The sequence below is a fragment of the Puma concolor genome, chromosome C1, assembly GCF_028749965.1.
Source record: "Puma concolor isolate L17-30 chromosome C1, mPumCon1.1.hap2, whole genome shotgun sequence".
NCBI classification, from domain to species: Eukaryota; Metazoa; Chordata; class Mammalia; order Carnivora; family Felidae; genus Puma; species Puma concolor.
The window spans coordinates 155,517,005-155,537,852 of NC_141674.1; the positions used below are offsets into that span (position 1 = coordinate 155,517,005).

The following is a 20,848-nucleotide window of genomic DNA, read 5'->3' on the forward strand; positions in this document are numbered from 1 at the left end:
GAAGAAAAGAAAAGGCAAGTGTACTAATAGTCTAAGATAAGTTCTTCAGTCTTTTGATGACAGTGACATACTTGATGGGAAAGCCTAGTAAACTTTTTTTTTTTTTTTTTTTTTTTTAAATTTTTTTTTTCAACGTTTATTTATTTTTGGGACAGAGAGAGACAGAGCATGAACGGGCGAGGGGCAGAGAGAGAGGGAGACACAGAATCGGAAACAGGCTCCAGGCTCTGAGCCATCAGCCCAGAGCCCGACGCGGGGCTCGAACTCACGGACCGCGAGATCGCGACCTGGCTGAAGTCGGACGCTTAACCGACTGCGCCACCCAGGCGCCCCAAAACTTTGATGTATATAATACTGTAGCGTTTGCAAGTGATTCGGTTAGTGATTTTGTCTTTTATTCTTCACAACAGAAGCCCTCTGCTCAAATCCTGGTTTTCTGACTTCAAGCACATGCCTTTTGCTGTAAGGTAAAAATGCTTGGAGATGGTGATGGTGGGTTTGGGCACAGTTAAGAGGTCATTTGTGTATTTATTATCATTAACTTCTAAACAAGAAAGTGCCCATTCACAATAAAGAAAATTGTATTTTGAGCCTAGACTAATATCTCTATTTCCGAAGAAAATCCTGTCTTGTTTCTTAAAGAGCTGTTATCTTCATTAGAAGCTGTTGCATATCAAATTAGCTTTGTTTCTTGACTTTGGCAGAATGAGAAGTTATACTTATGCTTACTATATTTGCGCCAGGGTGTGTTTTGAAAACTGAAAATGCTTTTGATATGCCTAATATCTTGTTTTGATAGTTAAATAAAATATGGTTATAGTTTCTAGATCATAAACACGTTTTAAAAAATCCATATTCCTAAAATTCTTGTCAGAAATGTGTTTCATGTTAGTTTTTATTATTTTAGCTACGTATGCTTATTCCCTTTTATTTTTCATTTGTTACTCATTTGTTTGTTCATTTAAAAAAATTTTTTTTTCAACGTTTATTTATTTTTGGGACAGAGAGAGACAGAGCATGAACGGGCGAGGGGCAGAGAGAGAGGGAGACACAGAATCGGAAACAGGCTCCAGGCTCTGAGCCATCAGCCCAGAGCCCGACGCGGGGCTCGAACTCACGGACCGCGAGATCGTGACCTGGCTGAAGTCGGACGCTTAACCGACTGCGCCACCCAGGCGCCCCTCATTTGTTTGTTCATTTGAAAATGTTTTTTAAGTACCTACTATATGGCAGGTGTTCTTCTGGCATTGGGATGCAATACTGAACAAAACCAAGTTCCTGCATCAGTGTAGCTACATTTGTGTATATGTGTGTGTTTGAGAGCTAGATCATATGTCAGCTAGTGATAAGTGATATTAAGAAAAATCAAGCTGTATAAAAACAGAAGAATGGTAAGGTACTGTTTTAGATCATATGACCAGGGAAGTCCTCTCTAAAAATAGAGCATCTGAGTAGAGATTCAAAGGAAGGGAGACAGTGAGAAATGGAAATGTAGGGGAAAGGTAAGTGTAAGGAGAATAGCAAACATGAAGGCCAAGTATGGAGATAGAAATGCACCTGGTATGTTCAAGAATCATCAAGGAGTCCAGAGTGGCTGGGACAGAGTGGGAAAGGCAGGGTGTAGTAGGAGACAAAGTCAGTGTGAGTGGAGGGCAGGAGCTGCAGCTGTAGAACATGATGAGGACACCAACTTCACTTTGAAGGAGATGCAGAGTGATGGCTGAAGGATTTCCAGCAGAAGAATATCATGATCTGACTCACATTTTATAAATACCACTCTAGCTGCCGCATGGAGAACAGACTACGTGGAGGGAAAGAAGACAGATCGGGGGCCTCCTGCCATGATGAAGGCAAGGGATGCTGGTGGCTTAGTCTATGGTAGAAACCATGAGGGTGGCAGAATGGCATCAAACTTGGATGTGTTTCTCAGAAGGGCTAACAGGATTTTCTGAGCAGTTGGATTAGATTGGAATATATTTTTGAGATGGCTATTAGTCAGTGGAGGAGTTGAGTACATAGATGGATATGTAAGTCTGGAGTTCAGAAGAGGGCTGGGCTGGAGATAAAACTGCAGGAGACAGCAGTATTCACATGGTATGTAAAGTCATGCCAGCGACCTGTGACACTCCAAATCACACAGCTAGTGTAGACTGCTGGTGATTCACACAGAGTAAGAAAATGAAAAATAGCTGTCGGTATCAGAAAACCTGGATTCAGACCCTGCCTCTGAAATTTACCTATTGCTTTATGACCTTGGGCCAAGTTATTACAACTGTTTTGAATCTCAGTTTCTCAATTTATAAAATTGTAGTCAAAATTCATACATTAATGCTAATAAAATATATGATAAGTACCTGGCCTCATGACGAGCACGTAGTAGGTACTTGATGTGTGGTTGCTATGATAGCTATTTTGGTTGCAGTAGCTACCATCCAAGCAGTAACTACTGCAAGATTAGTAAAGGAAAACTCTCATACTGCCGAAAGAATTCCACACAGAATACTGTATAAAATCACTACTCGTTCCCAGCTTCGTTTTGCAAACAAAATGTTCATATAGCACCAGAGTTTGGAGCTGTAAGTTACTAAAACACAATCTGATTGGTTTCAACCTTCTCATTTTGCAGACAATTTAATTGAGTCCCCAGGCACATTTGCTCCCTTTCTAAGCCTATATTTTATATCAGTGGCAGAGCTAAAACTTCAGACCAGGTCTTCTGACTCTCAGCCGGGTGCCCTTTGCATTTTCCACCTAACAGAAGACTCTCAGGTATAACGTACTAGATTCATTGCCAATATTGCTGTCTGTATGCATTTCAAAGGTTATTCTCAGTGGCTAATTCATTAACTAACAAGTAGACTTTTAAGCTCATTCAAAAATTATATGGTATTTATGTAGAAATAAAAAATGTTATGGTTTTGCATGCAAAGAACTAGGTAGGTCTGTAGGAGAGGAGGGGAGGAAACTTATGATTTCCATTTCCCCTGCTTGTGATGCTCAAAAGTTACCACCCATTATCACATAGTTAAGGAGATGGTTAATCATAGAATGAAACAAATCAAGAGTTAAAAGTATATATGTGACATTTTGTCAATATTTCTGCTGGGCTAGAAATACGCACTGATATGTAGAAAGAGGCCTCTCCTACTCTGCTCTGAATTTTCCACTTTTATGTTAAAAAAAAAGAAAACAAAACAAAACTCTGACATCAAATTCTTTTCTCCCTCTAGTTTAGAGTCAAACATTCCTCTGCAACTTCTCCAAATATTATATAACATTACAAAGCCCCTGAACAGACTCACAAACTATGTCTTTCCCTTCTTTAAGAATAACAACAACAACAACAACAACAAAAAGCAAAAAAAAATGGGTCGCCTGGGTGGCTCAGTCAGTTAAGCATCCGACTTCAGCTCAGGTCATGATCCCACTGCTCATGGGTTTGAGTCCCACATCTGGCTCTATGCTTGCAGCTTGGAGCCTGGGCCCTGCTTCAGATTCTGTCTCTGTGTCTCTGCCCCTCCCCCACTCATGCGCGCGCGCGCGCGCGCGCGCGCGCGCGCGCTCTCTCTGTCTCTCTTTCTCTCTCTCTTTCTCAAATATCAATTTAAAAAAACACTAAAAGAGGAATAATAGAATGATTTAATAAAAAATGATTACTAGTAATAAAAATAATTGTATCTTCTAAGGGAAGTATTAAGACTATATTTATGTAAGAAAACTGATCTTCACAGAATTAACTTGCTGGAACCCATGTGGTTGGTAAAGGAAGCATCTGGTCCATCTTTCATTGCTTTAAAGATCATGTTACTCCATCCTATCTACACGGAACTGAGGGTAGCGATGTCAATATTTTAAATATTCAGGTTCCATGTCAAAGGCTACATAAACCATCTTCAGTAGAGACTTGAAGTTTCATTTCATCATATACACACAGAAAATATTTTACATGTGCCAACTGACAGGTTAATATCAATCAAATCAAAGGCTAACACATTTTCATCAAGGTATAAATAAATTAATAGAAGGGTGCCTGGGTGGCTCAGTCAGTTAAGCATCTGACTTGAGCTCAGATCATCATCTTGAGGTTCATGAGATCCAGCCCCGCATCGGACTCTGTGCTGACAGCTAGGAGCCTGGAGCTTGCTTCAGAGTCTGTGTCCCCCTCTCTCTTTGCCCCTCCCACGCTCATGCTCTGTCTCTCTCTGTCAAAAATAAACATTAAAAAAAATTTTTTTAAATAATAAATTAATAGATGTAAAAACTCCTTTTTCCCTGAAAATATATAAGGTTAGTCTGCTTCCATTTTATTTTATATTCCAAAGCTCTTAAGGAAATATTGTTTTGGGATACATTGTTGTTTTGAAAAATATACTCTAGTTGATGTCTTGGCCTGTATATTTAGAAAATAATACAAGATTTACAGGTTTTATTACTAGTTCTTGCCCCTTGAAAGCCCCCTTGATGTGGAGTTTCTATACTTTTTCAATGTGTGGTATCACCAATGCAAAACCCATACCTACATTTTTCTCGTATCTGTATATTTATTATGATTATCTGAAACCCTACAAAAAGTCACTCACCAAATTCCAAGAATTTTAAAAGTATGTGACTGATAAAATTAGTCCACAGTGATTTTTTAAAATTGATGAATAATGACACACCCTATTTAGAGATACCTATTAAATCAAAAGCAGAAAACCTAAATCTAGTTATCTTTTGTTTTAAAAGCAAAATAGTTTAAGGGGCGCCTGGGTGGCCTGGTCGGTTAAGCAGCCGACTTCGGCTCAGGTCATGATCTCACGGTCCATGAGTTCGAGCCCCGCATCGGGCTCTGTGCTGACAGCTCAGAGCCTGGAGCCTGTTTCAGATTCTGTGTCTCCCTCTCTCTCTGCCCCTCCCCTGTTCATGCTCTGTCTCTCTCTGTCTCAAAAATAAATAAACGTTAAAAAAAATTTTTTTTAAAAGCAAAATAGTTTTATTTCCTTTCCTTTCCTTAGTGTCTCTCAGGATCTCTAACTTAAATGTATTTTTTATTATTAAAAGGATAGTCAGGTAATGTGGAAAATTCCTGTTTGAGTATAAATGCTTTATTAATTGTGACTTATGGGACAATAATCATTTCTATTATTTGTTAATATTGAAATATATATTTTACTTCATTATTTAACTAAATTCTACCATTTTAAAGAGTAAATAGGGGCACCTGGGTGACTCACCCGGTTAAGCATCTGACTCTTGGTTTTGGCTCAGGTCATAATCTCATGGTTCATGGGTTCGAGCCCCACACTGGGTTTTGCACTGGCAGTGAGGATCCTGCTTGGGATTCCCTCTCTCTCTCCCTGTCTGCCCCTCCCTCACTCATTCACGCTTTCTCTCTCAATAAATAAATAAACTTTAAAAAAAAGTGAATCTTGCTTAGCTTAAAAAAAAGGGTACATATTTTTTAAGGGTCATAAAACCATGGCTCAGGTTATTATGTGACATAAATACCACAAGGCTGTTAATTTCTACCTTATGTTTGCCTTCTGTCCTCTCTTTCAAAAAACAAAGTGTAGAGACTTTTGTACTCAATATATTTGAAGACAGATTTCATGATGTATTTTTATCCCATGTCAATCAATACATCATCGAAAATCATTAGAAAGGAAAACTGTTATTCCGTTTAGTAATAAATGAGTTGCAAAATTTATTTCATTCAATAGTTAACTGACTGTGCAAAATGGCAAGCATATAGTGGCGAACAGTACAGACATGGTATCTGCCCTCCCAAAACTGACAATGTAGTAGAAGAAAAGACCAGCATTAAAATTAGTCATTGCAAGACTAGTAAAAGATGCTGCAGGGATATACAACTGGTAGACCTAAACAGGTGAGGTACTATGGTGAATAAATTTCTACCAAAGATCATTTTTAAAATGAGTACTGAAGAACAAGTATGAGTTGGCTATAGTGCGGGAGAGAACATTTCCTGGCAGAAGAGGTGGCGTTTGCAAAGACCCTTCTTTGAGAATGAGAATATTTCATTAGATGATCTAAAACAATTACAGTAATACAGGACTGGGCAGAGTGAAATCAAGAGTAAAGAATACAGGGGCACCTGGGTAGCTCAGTCAGTTAAGCGTCCAACTCTCGATTTTGGCTCCGGTCATGATCTCACCATTTGTGAGATCAAGCCTTGTGTCCGGCTCTTTGCTAACAGGCAGGACCAGCTTGGGATTCTGTCTCTCCCTCTTTCTCTGCCCCTCCCCAATGTGCATGTGCACAGGCTTTCTCTCTCCCTCAAAATAAATAAACATTTTTTAAAAAGAGTAAAGAATACAAAATTAGAGGAATAGACAAGGGCTGGACCTTCTAGAACCTAGACTGTGTTAAAACATTTGATCATCATCCCAAGAATAGTGGAAAGCTATTAAAATTATCTGAATTGCATTTGCATGGGTCATTTTGGCACAGTATGCAGGATGGATTGAAAGGAACTAAATGTGGGTTCAGAGAGACTAGTTTGGAGGAAACTGCAGTAATCTCAGTCACACTTGGTGGGCACTTGACTTTGTAGTGACATGGGGATGCAAAAGTGCACTGAATTCAGTGATAGCAGATAGAGTTGACGGTATTTGGTGCTAAATTGGATGTAGAGGTCTAGGGAGAGAGAAGAATCCAAGATTGTTTCTAGGTTCTGGCTAGATCATGGGATATTTTATAAGATGCAGGGAATCAAAGGTGCAGTCCTGGGTGGGGTGGTGGAGGGGGAAAGGCACTATGAAAAGATATTTTTAGTCCAGTTTTAGAACTCAAAATCTTGTAAATGATTTTGAAATATTAATGAGATATGCAGTGCGGATGTCATTTGAACACTTGGTTGTGTAGAGTTCAGAAGAAAGGCCTAAACTGGAGAGAAACAGTTGAGATGGTGTGTACATAAATGGCCCTTGAAGCTCTGTGGGTTGATGAACTCTACTAGCATGAATAAAGGAGAGGGGAGAAATGGCCGAGATACCGTCTCCTTTTCAAAAGGAAATTGCAACATTTCAAAGGATACAGAGAAATTGTTGCCCTTGAGGCCTAAGGAAACCAGGGGATTAGGACCTCATGAAAGAGAAGGGAAGAAAACATGAAAAAGGTAAGAATCTTCCTTGCTGAACACTGCTGAGAGAGCAAATCAAATAAGAACTCAAAATTGCCCTTTTGTTTTTAGTGGCAAAACATGCAGTCTGCCATCTTTAGAAAGAAAAGCTAGTCAGCTAAGAATGGTATGGATGCATGAGGGGGAAAAAAGATAAACTGCTTTTTCAAGAAGTTTGGCTGTGAAATCCAGAAAAGTTAAAGCTGTAAGTAGGTAAAAAAGATTTGGGATTACAAGAAAGTCTGCCCTCCCCCAAGACAAGAGAGGCTCAAGCAAGTTTATGTTGATAAGAAGCCCCCCCTAGTGTGGGAGATAATGAAGGTAAGAGAAAAGATGAGAGATTTCTGAAGTATTCTGGAAAGGAAGAAGATGTCCAGAGTATGAGTGGAGGGAATTGAAAACATTCCCTGTTGAAACAGGAAGGAAGAAAGGATAAGTCCAAAAAACTACAGAGTTTATCAACTCAGGGGTGGAAAGTAGAGATATGGCAGTCTATCTTTTCTCTCAGTGAAGTCAGAGATAAGGACATCAGCTTCAGGTGGGGAGGGAAGGAAGAGGGTTGGAGGTCAGAGGGGATTGGAGAATGTTTGAATCGGAGAATGAATGAAATGAAATTGTCTTTGCAGAGGGTAGGAGATGGAGCTAAGTGGAGAAATGCAGGACTGTGTAGAGGACCGTTGAGGTTCAGAATCATGCATTTAGAATGGTGCCGATCTGCCAAAGGGAGTTATTTTCTCTAGTAGAACCTTGCAGGCCAGCAGACACAGAAGGTCTTCTGGCTGTATATACTAATAGCGAATCATCTTCAATTTTATCTTATTTTTTGTTTATTTTTAGCAATTAAGGAAAAATAGGTTTCTTCGAGATGGTGTTTCTTAGTGTTCTCTAGGTTGTAGTGCCCTCACGTGGCTGATCGACATCGTTCACTTAGGACTGTTTGCATGTGGATGCATTTGAACAAGCTGAGAATTAAGCATGCGCCTTATATCACTGTTAGTAAAAGCAAAAAATGAATTCTTGCTTTGACTAAAGGCAGTTGTAGATGCAAAGAAACTTCCATTATAGATTAATGCAACATTGACTACTCACTGGCGCATTTTACTGCACTTAAAATCATGTTACTATTTTGTTATGTGTCAGTAATGTGAAAATGTATAATAAAAATTACAAGTAATTAGGGTTACGAGCAGCATTTATTCGATCTCAGGGATTTTTATCACTGTGTTTAAGTTTACATCAATAAAGGCTGTTGTTTTGCATAATTACAACTGAATCTTTCTTGTGCTTTTTATTATATATGAAAGTCATTTTAATTGATTACTGAATATTTTCACATAGTTTTTGTTGTTGTTTTTCAGTGTAAAGGAAAGTGAAAGGCATTGGCTATGTCTACAAAGGCCAAGTGGGTACAGTGACACAAACCAGATGTTATAAGTAGTGTTCTCTATGATTCAGGAAGTTAGGAAAGTAATTTATTGAGCACATTAAGTGTAGGAGCTTTTGCATATTTTAACTAATCCTCATAGCAATCCTGTGAAATGGTTATTTTTTCTCACTTCTATAGAGAATTGAACCAACTATTAGGTTCAATAAGTCATTTGGCCACAATTACAAACCCAAGAAATGCCATCACTAATACCAGCCACCTTTTCTTACTGTTCAGAATTTTATGAGCACTTATACCCTCCACTCAGAAAGGATCTTATTAAAGGCATTCTGCCAACATGATCCTTTTAATGGAATTATAATGCATTTAATTCATCACTTAAATTCTTTTGTTGAATTTTTTTCAGGATTTACAGACATGCTGAACTTGCAGTTCAGTTGTTGAGTCTGTCATTTAAAAAAAACTTAAATTGATAAATTATTTACTGGTGAACCCAAATCTTTATTCTCAATTATTAAAAACACCTAAATGGCCTCAAAATAGTTGATGACTTGGCCTGACATGGCCTAAATATGTGGTTGTTGAATTACAGAAATGGAAAAGATGAACTGAAGAATAAAATAATAAGAGCATAAAAGTTCTAAACTTCATGGTGTAAAAGGCAAGGCGGGGCATAAGAGTGAGATTTCCCATTGATCTTTGTCTTCCTTGACAATACTCTTCTACTTTATTCAATGTGCTCATTATGTGCACCATTCTTACCAACTGTGTATTTATGACCATGAGTAACCCTCCAGACTGGACAAAGAATGTGGAGTAAGTAGAAAATAAAAAATATTTTTCAGTATTGTCAACCCTTGTATTTTAAATTACTATCTTGAGACCCCATCGTTTTCTTTAGCAAATCATACTAGCTACTCCTAACCAGACAAGTTTAAACAATGATTCAAAGTTCATTTCAACCACGGCTTTCCCATAGGGCAAAGCTTGCAGTGGCTCATTCATTAGCTCAAATTACTGCACTTGTTCAACTGCCGATATTTGCAGCCCTTTATCTTCCTTGTGAGTCTCATACCCTTCTGAATGTCATCAGTGACTACTAATATCCAATGGTAAAAATTATGCCTAGTTTGTATGTTCTTTTTGTCATGGCTATCACTTTTCTATGTTTTATCAGTATATATGTCATGGCTCTAAATGATGCATATTTTACGGAATGCAGTGCTTCATTAATTTGGGGGTTAATACCTATTTGCTTAAATCAGACTCAAAGCTAGAGTATTTCAGGTACCGTCCTATAGAACCATATTATTTGGGGAAGAAAAGAAGCATATTATTTGGGCCCTCAAATTAGTTCATGTAGCAAATACAATACTTATTTACTTATAGTCAATGAGAATGTCTCTCAGAATGTAATGTTTCTTTTGCCTTAAACTCTACTTAAGCTTCTAACATCATTGGGAGACTAGTATAGACCCATCTGAAAGCTTCTAATTTTTTTTTGTTAAGTTTCCTTTAAAACATGTACATGTAAATTACATACTAGATCTTTAATGTGGGCTTGGCTATTTCCTCTCAGGTACACCTTTACAGGAATTTATACTTTTGAATCACTTATAAAAATACTTGCAAGGGGCTTTTGTTTAGAAGATTTCACATTTCTGCGGGATCCATGGAATTGGTTGGATTTCACAGTCATTACTTTTGCGTAAGTATCTTAATACATTTTCCATCCTGGAATAATAAATCACTGATGGGAGCCCATGCTGTATTTCTCCTTGGTGGCTTCCATTGACAGATCAAGCATTTTTCTTAGTTATCATGGGAATTTAGAATATTTTTCTTCTAATCAATTATGCACTTTGGAGAAATTAGGAATCTAGTAGTAAATTATCTAACTTTTGATTCAGTTTGCACTGTAGAGTAATAAAATTTCCGAAGTAACATAGACTATGATTGAAGACAACACCCTTTTTCTCTTAATTGGGAAATCTGATGCCAACACTCATTGAAGTTGAAAAGGTCTTGATGAAAGACCAACATAGACTTAGATTTCCCTAAATTCTGAATAACTCTGATTTAATTCTACAGGTATGTAACAGAATTTGTAAACCTAGGCAATGTTTCAGCTCTTCGAACTTTCAGAGTCTTGAGAGCTTTGAAAACTATTTCTGTAATTCCAGGTAAGAAGAAACTGGTATAAGGTGGTAGGCCCCTTATATCTCCAACTGTTTCTTGTGTTTTGTTATTGTGTTGTGTGTGAACTCCCTATTACAGATATGTGACAGAGTTTGTGGACCTGGGCAATGTCTCAGCGTTGAGAACATTCAGAGTTCTCCGAGCACTGAAAACAATTTCAGTCATTCCAGGTGAGAGCTAGGTTAAACACCGAGGCTGACTTTAGCTGCATTGGCACTACAATCACAGCTTTTGTGCATAGCCTTTTGTTGTCAGATGTTGCAAATCAATATGTAAAAACGCAAGAATCAGGACATCATATTTTGGATGGATTTGATTCTTTGCTTTTTTACTTCTTGCTTTCTTTAAGACCGTTCTAAATCAGCCTTTGAGTTTAACAAGTTTTTGCATGAGGCATTTGCAGTAACAGGCTACATGGTTTGCATCCCGTAACGTCAAGCTTTCCGCATAGAAGCTAAACTATGAGGCATTCAGACTCATGCAAATTTGACCATTTAGGTCCAAAACTGGTGATTATCTTATCTTATCTGCAGATAAATGAAAGAGTGAGAGATAGCATGAGTGCTGCATGGGGCTCAGTTTTCAGATGTCTTCCTTTTTTAACCCATATTCCAGCTTGCAGAATTCACAAATATGTAACCTCATAATCCATTGACTTCATGATTTCTTACTACTCTATTCATATAGATTTTTCTAAAATCAATAAGAGGTTAGGGAGTAAGACATCTGCAAATAAAAGCAAAATATTTACACAAGGTTGGTGTTTAAGCATGAATAATAAAATCATTTCTTTTGCTCTGAGGGGTATTTGGAAATACACTTTTGGTTCATTTCCATTCACGGTTTTCTAATGGACATACAAGTTCTGCTTTCATTCATTTTCACCAGCTAGCAGGCTTTTCATGAAAATCTTATTCAATCACAAACATTAAACTAATGTTGTTGGCATTCTGCATGACATTTTTATTTTCCAGGACAAGCTCATGATGTTTTTGTCGGTAAAGTAGCTATTGAATAGCATATTTAAATTCCTCCCTTTGATTTTATTCATAGGCCTGAAGACCATTGTAGGGGCCCTGATCCAGTCAGTGAAGAAGCTCTCTGATGTAATGATTCTGACCGTGTTCTGTCTGAGCGTGTTTGCACTAATAGGACTACAGCTGTTTATGGGCAACCTGCGGAATAAATGTTTGCAATGGCCCCCAGATAATTCATCCTTTGAAATAAACATCACTTCCTTCTTTAATAACTCATTGGATGGGAATGGTACCACTTTCAATAGGACAGTGAGCATGTTTAACTGGGATGAATACATTGAGGATAAAAGTAAGATATACTTTTAACCATTAAGTTGTTTAGTCCTTTAAATATTAAAAAATACATATAGTAGAAATTGTCTCCATTTTAATGTAAACCAAATGGCTTAACCAATTTAGATAACACATGCAATACAGAAATCAAATGATATTTATGATATGATATGATAATGATATTTTACTGCTTTTTTCCCCTTACCTATCTTACCAATCAGTATGATCAAAGTTACCACTCGAAAACGTATCTTTTCCTAAACCAGTGTGGAAAGCAATACAATTTTATGTTGCATAAACAAAAAAATATTGGCTAGGCATTAATCAGGAGTTTTCAGTCACGTAGTAAATAAACCAGTAGTTTGAACTATTCAGTGTATTGTGCTTAAGTGCATTGTTAAGAAGACTGGGGAAAAATAATCTGGCCCTATTCAGTTGACTCATTATATGTATTGCGTGCATATGATATGCCTGAAAATAGAGAAGTCACTCACCGAGATGAAAATCTAAATTTTTGTACTCATCAGAAATTTAAGCAACCCCAATCCAGCCATTCACTTATTGATAATAGGAAAGCATAAACTCACACCCAACTTCTGTTATTCCAATTTATCCTTTTGGTGTCAGTCATTGTTTCAGAGTTGTTTATCAGTATAGTTTGATTATATTTAGGGATGGACATCAGAATAAACATACAATATCATATACTTCAATATAATTTCTTATCATTGAAGCCAGCCTCTTTGTCATTTGGATGTCCAAGTCCCTCCCTCTCCATATACAATTAGCTAGCCAATTTCCATTGGTCCTTAGATTATCACTATTCCACTGGGATACTTGTTCTAAGGTATCCTTCATGGTTTTTAGAACCATGTGAAATTTTGTCCTTTCCCAAATTATATTCATCTTTTAAGAGTAGATATTCTTATGAAGATTTCTATCACAGAAATTAAGATTCATTGGATAAATAAAAAAATTTAAATATTATTTATGGGGTTTCCTATTTATTAATATTATAATAACAGCACAATAACAATATTTGCACATAAATCTTTTCTCTTTTCCTGATTATTTCCTTCAGATAAACTTCTATTAATAGAATATTGGGAAAGGGGGAGGGCAGGGAAAGGCAGTGTCAAAGGGTATAACCAGATTAAGGCTATGGAGACAGAGTGTCAAATTGCTCTCAGAAGAGATCATACCACTGTAAACTCCTTACACAGTGGTCACCTTACTGAACTCCCCTTAATATTGACTGTGACTGTATTTTAAAACCCTTTGGTAGCAAGAAACATGTATCTTCTTGTTCTCTAATTTTAATTGCAGTAGAAATTTTAAACTATGTTTATTAGTATCATTAGCAAGTTATATATTTCATAAAATGTGAATTACCTGTTGATTTTTTTACTCAGTTCGTCAAGTGATAGTGTATTTTGGAGAATTCACATGAATTCTTTCATTTATCAAGCACATTAGCATTTTGTCTTCTTTGGCAAATATAGCTTCTTTTTCATCTTATTACTTGTTTTTGATATTTAAGTGATTTTCACTTCTAGCAATATAGTCATCAAATTTGTTTTCAGTTTTCTCTACTTAAGTTTAGAAAATGCTTCTTAGTTCAGAGATCGTAAAACTATTCATTTAGATATTCTGCATGTAAAGCAGCCCCCCATATATTCTACATAAAAAAACACTTACAAAGCTTATATATTAAATTAATGGACTTGTTTTTAAATCTTCAATCTTTAAAAATCTGGAAATATTTTTTGGTACATATTGTGAGGTGAAGTCTAAAACGTTTTACAAAACTATGACCCAGGTTTCCCTGCATAATATGTTAGGGTATTCCTTCAACATAGGCTTTAAGTAGTCCTAAATACAATAAATTTTTTGTGGGGTACATGTATGTGTTTTAATGTTTCTGTGTTGGTGTGCTTTTGTATGAGAATATGTAAATATGTATGTTTATGTATGTGCATGTTTTATAAGATCATCTTTGCAAATTATTGAGGTTATATATAGGTATTCCCTAAGAATAGAAATTAGATAGGAGCACCTGGGTGGCTCAGTCGGCTGAGGGTCCCACTTTGGCTCAGGTCATGATCTTGCAGTTCATGAGTTCGAGCCCTGCATGGGGCTTGCTCAAGCTTTCAGGGCATAACCCGCTTCAGATGTTCTGTCCCCACCCCCCCCAACCTTGTCCCTTCCCTGCTTGCACTCTCTCTCTCAAAAATAAATAAACATTTTAATTTTTTTAAAAAAAGAATAGAAATTAGATATACTTAGAAAATTATATATCTTCAAAGAAACAAGTTTATTCTGTTCCTTTGAAAGACAGTAATCATGCCAAAATCCAAAACACAATACTTATATAGAGCATCATAGAAAGAAAAAACACCTAAGCCACTTTTCACAGGAAATTAACTTAAAACTGGTAGGAAAAAAAAAAATGTCTGAATCTATTTCGAGTCCAGGAAAAAAACTACTTATAAAGTAAAATTTTCCTTGCATGGAAGCACTTCAGAACAACAAGGCATCCCTTTCTCTCACTTTTTGTGCCAAACAGCCTTAATTTGGCAACTTTTTTTTTTTTAACCATCCCAAGCAATTTGAGTTTATATTTGCAATAAATACTGATATGAGAATATTATGATAGTTATTCATTCCCCCAGCCCCAAATTATTTTTAAACATTTTCTAAACATTTATTTAATTGAAGACTTTGTATTTTGGTATTTGTTTAGTATTCAGTTATTATTGAAATATTTTCATTCAGCCCATATACACATTTATTATTTTATCTATTTCATTATGGTTGAAAAAATTGTAAGGCTTATTACCTAAACACAATGGCTGAAGTGTTTTGAGGGCTTTTTTAATGATTCTTTCAATTCCTCCCTCTTTAAATAGGTCACTTTTATTTTTTGGAAGGGCAAAATGACGCTCTGCTTTGTGGCAACAGCTCGGATGCAGGGTAAGTGATGTTTCATATTGAGTTTCAGTCCACACTGCTCCATCAGTCTCAATAACTCGCCACCTCCCACCCACCCAGCCCTCGCTCACTCCTCATTCAGGGCCCTCCATAAATTCTACTTCACGCTGATTCTCAAAATAGCTGAAATAAGTGTGGATTCTCACCTCCTTCACACACTCATATGCGGCAATTATTTTTCCATACTAGGTCACAGCTAATCTTCCAAATTAGTTAAATGGAAAATTGAAAAAGCAGTACATATGTATTAGAAGATTAAGTTAATGGAATTCATAAGCATGTACTTTTGTAAGTGTGATATTTTTTATATGCTAATGTAGTCTCCATGGCTTCAGATGTAAGATCTCTGAAGATAATGACAGTATCTGAGTCATGGTGAGTGTATGTCGAGCATCTTTTAGCAAAGTGGTTAAGAGCATAGACTGGGAAGTTTGCATGGATTCAAGCCTGACTCCACCAAATAACATATACCCTCTCTGTGCCTTAGTTTCTCCATGTAATAAATGGTTACTATAATAGAATTGCTATGAGAATTAAATGGATTAGCGAATAAATAGTTATTATAGCACTCAATATGTGCTTTTGATTATTATGATTGATGTGTGAATATTTGTTATTAAGAAGTATTGCACTTGGGGGGGGGGGGGCGCCTGGGTGGCTCAGTCCGTTGAGCGTCTGACTTCGGCCCAGGTCATGATCCCACGCTTTGTGGGTTGGAGCCCCTCATGGGGCTGTGTGCTGACAGGCTCAGAGCCTGGAGCCTGCTTTCAGATTCTGTGTCTCTCTCTCTGCCCCTCCCCCACTCTGTCTCTCTATTTCCCCCAAATAAAAAACATTTAAAAAAATTCAAAAAAAAAAAAGAAGTATTGCCCTTGGAGCTAAAGCCGAGGAAGATTCAGAGAAATAATTACCTTCCCCTATTTCCCAAGAATTTAGAATCACAAAAGAATTCTAATGTTTTTTCAATGGAAGATGATATTGTGGCTATTAATAATTAATACCTGTAGCAAAATTTCCAATGGCTTTACATTTGGCTCATATGATAAATATTGTGCTGCCTTTATCTCCAAATCCCAGTGATAAGTAAAACAAACTAATTTTAATTCCTTGTCTGTAATACTAAGTCCTTTACATATGATATCTTATTCAATGCTTATATATTTACAAGGCAATTTCTGGGGCGCCTGGGTGGCTCAGTCAGTTAAGCGTCCGACTTCGGCTCAGGTCATGATCTCACGGCTCGTGAGTTCGAGCCCCGCGTCGGGCTCTGTGCTGACAGCTCAGAGCCTGGAGCCTGTTTCAGATTCTGTGTCTCGCTCTCTCTCTCTGACCCTCCCCCGTTCATGCTCTGTCTCTCTCTGTCTCAAAAGTAAATAAACGTTTAAAAAAATTATTTACAAGGCAATTTCGATTATTAGCCCTTTCTTATAAATGAGGTGCCTGACGATTAGCAAAGTTAGGAAATTTACCCGAGATCATGTAGCCCAGAAGCGTCAGGCACAATATTGAGGCCAGGTTTGGTTTAATCATTAAGGACATAACTATGAAATCTTCAATATGCAGAGTCATTCCCTCCTCTCCATGTGCCCTCATCCATCCTTCCATCACCCCTTTTCCCTACTCACACACACACATACACACACACACACACACACACACACAGACTCACTCTGCCTCTAGATATCTTCAGTGAAAATCAATTTTTCCCTGTAGGCTTATTTTTCTGATCATGTCTGTAAGCCCCAGAAGATATTAATCATGATGTGATTGCTTTTATATGGAGACATGGTAAATATAATGACAATTAGGAATCACAGAGTAATCCACAAAGAGTCTTAATATATTCTGTTATTATGTAAATCAGCCCACATAGTAGTGGGTTAAGTGTGGGTAAGTTGAGAGAAATCCGTTTTGCCTAGTGTCATATAAAATAGATACTGGCGTCTATAAAAACAGGGAAGTCAGCCTGCAGACTTTCAGTCCTGACTTTCTTTTAATCTAATTACAGCCAATGCCCAGAAGGATACATCTGTGTGAAGGCTGGTAGAAACCCCAACTATGGCTATACAAGCTTTGACACCTTTAGTTGGGCTTTCTTGTCCTTATTTCGTCTCATGACTCAAGACTTCTGGGAGAACCTTTACCAACTGGTGAGAACAGATAAAATGATTCTTCTGGGAGGCATGAAATACTGAGATCAAGAGAATTGCTATAAAAGCTGTAACATCTATGTAAAATTTCATAAATATCTCTTACATTTTTGCAGACACTACGTGCTGCTGGGAAAACATACATGATATTTTTTGTGCTGGTCATTTTCTTGGGCTCATTCTACCTGATAAATTTAATCCTGGCTGTGGTGGCCATGGCCTACGAGGAACAGAATCAGGCCACCTTGGAAGAGGCAGAACAGAAAGAGGCTGAATTTCAACAGATGCTCGAACAGTTAAAAAAGCAACAAGAGGAAGCTCAGGTATAGTTAGCAAGCATAGAGCTCTTTTGTGCTTGTTGATCTCAATCCTCTGACCACACCGGTGAGGACAGTGGCATTTAGTACACAAAATCAGTAGTGGATAAAAGTGACATTTGAAACATGTCATATGTGTTTGGTGTTAAAAGCCTGTTAGGTTTTTAGGAGATTATTATTTTATGTTGATGATTACTGTCAATCTGATGGCATCAACACATGGAGAATTTATAATTGCTTTGTTGACTTTTTTTTTCTCCCTTGTGACTCCTCATTTGCTCAAGCTCACAAAGTACTTAAACCTACATGCTGTCAATCAAAGCATTTCCTTAATGTTTCTGGGGAAGAGGAATTTGTTCTAGTTACTTCTTCATTAGTGTCACTAGAGGTGGGAAAGGTCAGAAAACCAGAGTCAAGCTGAGAAGATTATTTCCTAGCATCTGAAAAAACAAAGACCTATTTAATATTTGTTTTTTATTTGAAGGGTGCTTAATGCAAGTTTATGGATTGCATAAGAAAAATGCTGGTGTATAAATACAGTAAATCACTACATGCTTTGCCTCCTATCCTGTAAAAATAATTTAATTTGGACTTGATAAGACTTCAGAATAAGGCAAGAATAGCTCCAAATTATATTTCCTTGACTTAATGGCATTAGCTAATCCAATTGCCTATTTTTGGATTTTCTTGGATCTTAATTATAGTTACGTTTTAATACTGAGTCTCCTAAATATTTAATAAAGGTCAGATAGATAAAATATACTGGGGTAACAGCAGCAACATAGAATACCATATCTTTCCAAAAACTGTGCTGTTATAATTTAGAAATTCATTCAGAGGCCATGATCTGGGATTCCCTTACATATGATCTGTAACGTGTTTTTGTTGTACATTTCTTAGTGAAATACTCAAGTGAGAGAGGGGGGAGATTTTTTTTAAATAAAAATATTTGGTTGAACTAAATTCACTAATTTAGAAGGGTGCCAAAAGTGACTGTCAAGTGGAAGCGTGATGGATCAGGTTGAAATAGGAAACCTTTAATTCTTGAATTCTTTCCTTCTTAAACTAGTGGTTAAGTCATAGAAAACTGTGTTATGATAGTTGAACGTCTTGCTCATATTATTGAATAATTAGAGAGCATATGGAGAGGCCAGAGCTTGAAAGTTTCCATCAAAGTCACATGTATCATCTTCCACGTGTCTATTGACTTTAATTCTTTAATTGGTCTACTGACAATGCATTGTTTTCCAACATATGGACCAGAATGGAGAATTGTTTTTCAAGATCGTATTCATGATACTAAAAGTAAATTAAGCAGTAAACATGGATAGAGTTTCGCAAGGTTTGTATGCAACTACCATTTACCACATGCCCTTCCAGGCAGCAGCTGCGGCAGCATCTGCTGAATCAAGAGAGTTCAGTGGTGCCGGCGGGATAGGCGTTTTCTCAGAGAGTTCTTCAGTAGCATCAAAGTTGAGCTCCAAGAGTGAAAAAGAGCTGAAAAACAGAAGGAAGAAAAAGAAGCAGAAAGAACAGTCTGGAGAAGAAGACAAAGAAGACGGAGTCCGCAAATCGGAATCCGAAGACAGCATAAGAAGAAAAGGTTTCCGTTTTTCCTTAGAAGGAAGCAGGCTGACATATGAAAAGAGGTTTTCTTCTCCACACCAGGTAAAGATATTATTAGCTTACGCAAATTGCGTTTTCGTAGCAAGCCATGTTTTAAAGATACGCCAGCATTTGGTAGAAATAAAACCGTCTTACCCCTGGATGGCACAGTGCTTTCAGAATTGTAATGATCATCAAGTGTTTTGATTATCACCTCAGAGACTTTGTGAGTTTTGTGACTTTTGGAATCCCAAGAAAGCAGTTTTAGAGCGTAGATCCCCACTGAGCTTGGGAAGGTTTGTGGTTTTGAGGTTTTGTTGAAGACTCAAACATCTCGGGGCAAGTTTCCACATGAGAAATTCTCAGCAGATGGTTCCCATCCGTTTTTAGCTATGCTGCTGTGCCTGGACCCAGTGACTATGGGCTTTCTGAGTGGCAGGTTCCTAGAAGTGAACTGTGTATTCTTTCAGACCATCTGTGTGGTTGTTCCCATTCACATACAAACCTCATTGGAAGAATCATTCTTCAGACCCTCATTTCAAGGGGAACTGAAGCAAAATTTTTCTACAAGTGTAGCCAAAATTGTTAGGTGGAAATGCACTGAGGAATATTTATGACACTAAATAAATAGTGGTGTTGAGTGGCACTTGATTATCTGTCTCATGTTTAATGTGGGATTCGCCCTGAAAGAATACCTTGATTCTACAGTGCAGTAAATGTTCACTGGATGCCTGTGGCTTATGTACTAACACAAGCTGTGGAAACTTTGAAATTTAGGATCCTTAAATTTTGAAATTACCAAGAGAATTACCAGGAATATGGGTTCTCAGAAGACAATTTCACCAGTGGTGAAACCTTAGTATCTGTACAGTAACAAAGACAATTAGAACAACACTGATAGATAGGGGCGCCTGGGTGGCTTAGTCGGTCGAGCACCGGACTTCGGCTCAGGTCATGATCTCACGTCTCGTGGGTTCAAGCCCCACATCAGGCTCTGTGCTGACAGCTCAGAGCCTGGAGCCTGCTTCGGGTTCTATGTTTCCCTCTATCTCTCTGCCCCTCCTCAGCTCTCTCTCTCAAAAATAAATAAACATTAAAATTTTTTTTAAAAAGAACAACAATGATAGACAAAGTGCATTGCAGCTTTCGATATAAATTTGTTTAAATCTGTCACTGCAGCCCTGAGCAGGTACCATAATCATCACCCCAAACTACAGATGTGAAAAGAAAGAGAAGGCTGTATCCTTTGCCAAGTGCTTGTTTTAGTCTTGGCATTCTTTTTACATTATCATAATTAATACCAACAGCTCTGCGTCATATTACTTTCACTATTTATCAGGCCCTGTGAAATTAATAACTGCCCAATGTCATATAGTTATTAAGGGTTCAGGTGGTATTCAAATTTGATATGACACTGAGCCACCTGAACTTTCCACTTTATCACCCCAACCTGAAAGAGTATTTAAGAAAACTGATAAGGCAACTTACCATTTGATTTCACTAAAAAATTAATATATAGGATTTTAGTTGTTCTTCATACATTTTGTAGTATAGAGTCTCACAAAAACTTATATTTAATAGGTGTAAAATTTTTATAGGTTAACTTGATTCATTCCAAGTCCAAATAACATTATGACATGGGATAGATTAAAGGATTAGTGGGGTTTAGTTCATATTTAAAATAGAATTTGGTTTTAATATCTGCATTTTATACTCATTCTCGTTCATGTTGTCATAATCATTATGATTTAATTAGTGGAGACATT

The 20,848-nt window shown here is 37.2% G+C and overlaps 1 protein-coding gene across 6 annotated transcripts in view; it reads left to right on the forward strand.

The window, feature by feature from the left end:
* The window catches only part of LOC112861323 (sodium channel protein type 2 subunit alpha), a 140,548-nt gene that overhangs the window by 56,387 nt on the left and 63,313 nt on the right, over nucleotides 1–20,848 (forward strand). For 4 of the 6 annotated variants that reach the window (XM_086718792.1, XM_086718796.1, XM_086718793.1 and 1 more), the window contains exons 4-11: nucleotides 9,236–9,326; nucleotides 10,090–10,218; nucleotides 10,788–10,879; nucleotides 11,763–12,035; nucleotides 14,929–14,992; nucleotides 17,019–17,160; nucleotides 17,277–17,483; nucleotides 18,858–19,145. In XM_086718792.1, the coding sequence (XP_086574918.1) occupies nucleotides 9,236–9,326; nucleotides 10,090–10,218; nucleotides 10,788–10,879; nucleotides 11,763–12,035; nucleotides 14,929–14,992; nucleotides 17,019–17,160; nucleotides 17,277–17,483; nucleotides 18,858–19,145 (1,286 nt within the window). Of the gene's footprint in view, nucleotides 1–9,235; nucleotides 9,327–10,089; nucleotides 10,219–10,601; nucleotides 10,694–10,787; nucleotides 10,880–11,762; nucleotides 12,036–14,928; nucleotides 14,993–17,018; nucleotides 17,161–17,276; nucleotides 17,484–18,857; nucleotides 19,146–20,848 lie in introns of those variants that run through there. The other 2 variants (XM_086718795.1, XM_086718797.1) reach the window with 2 other exon arrangements.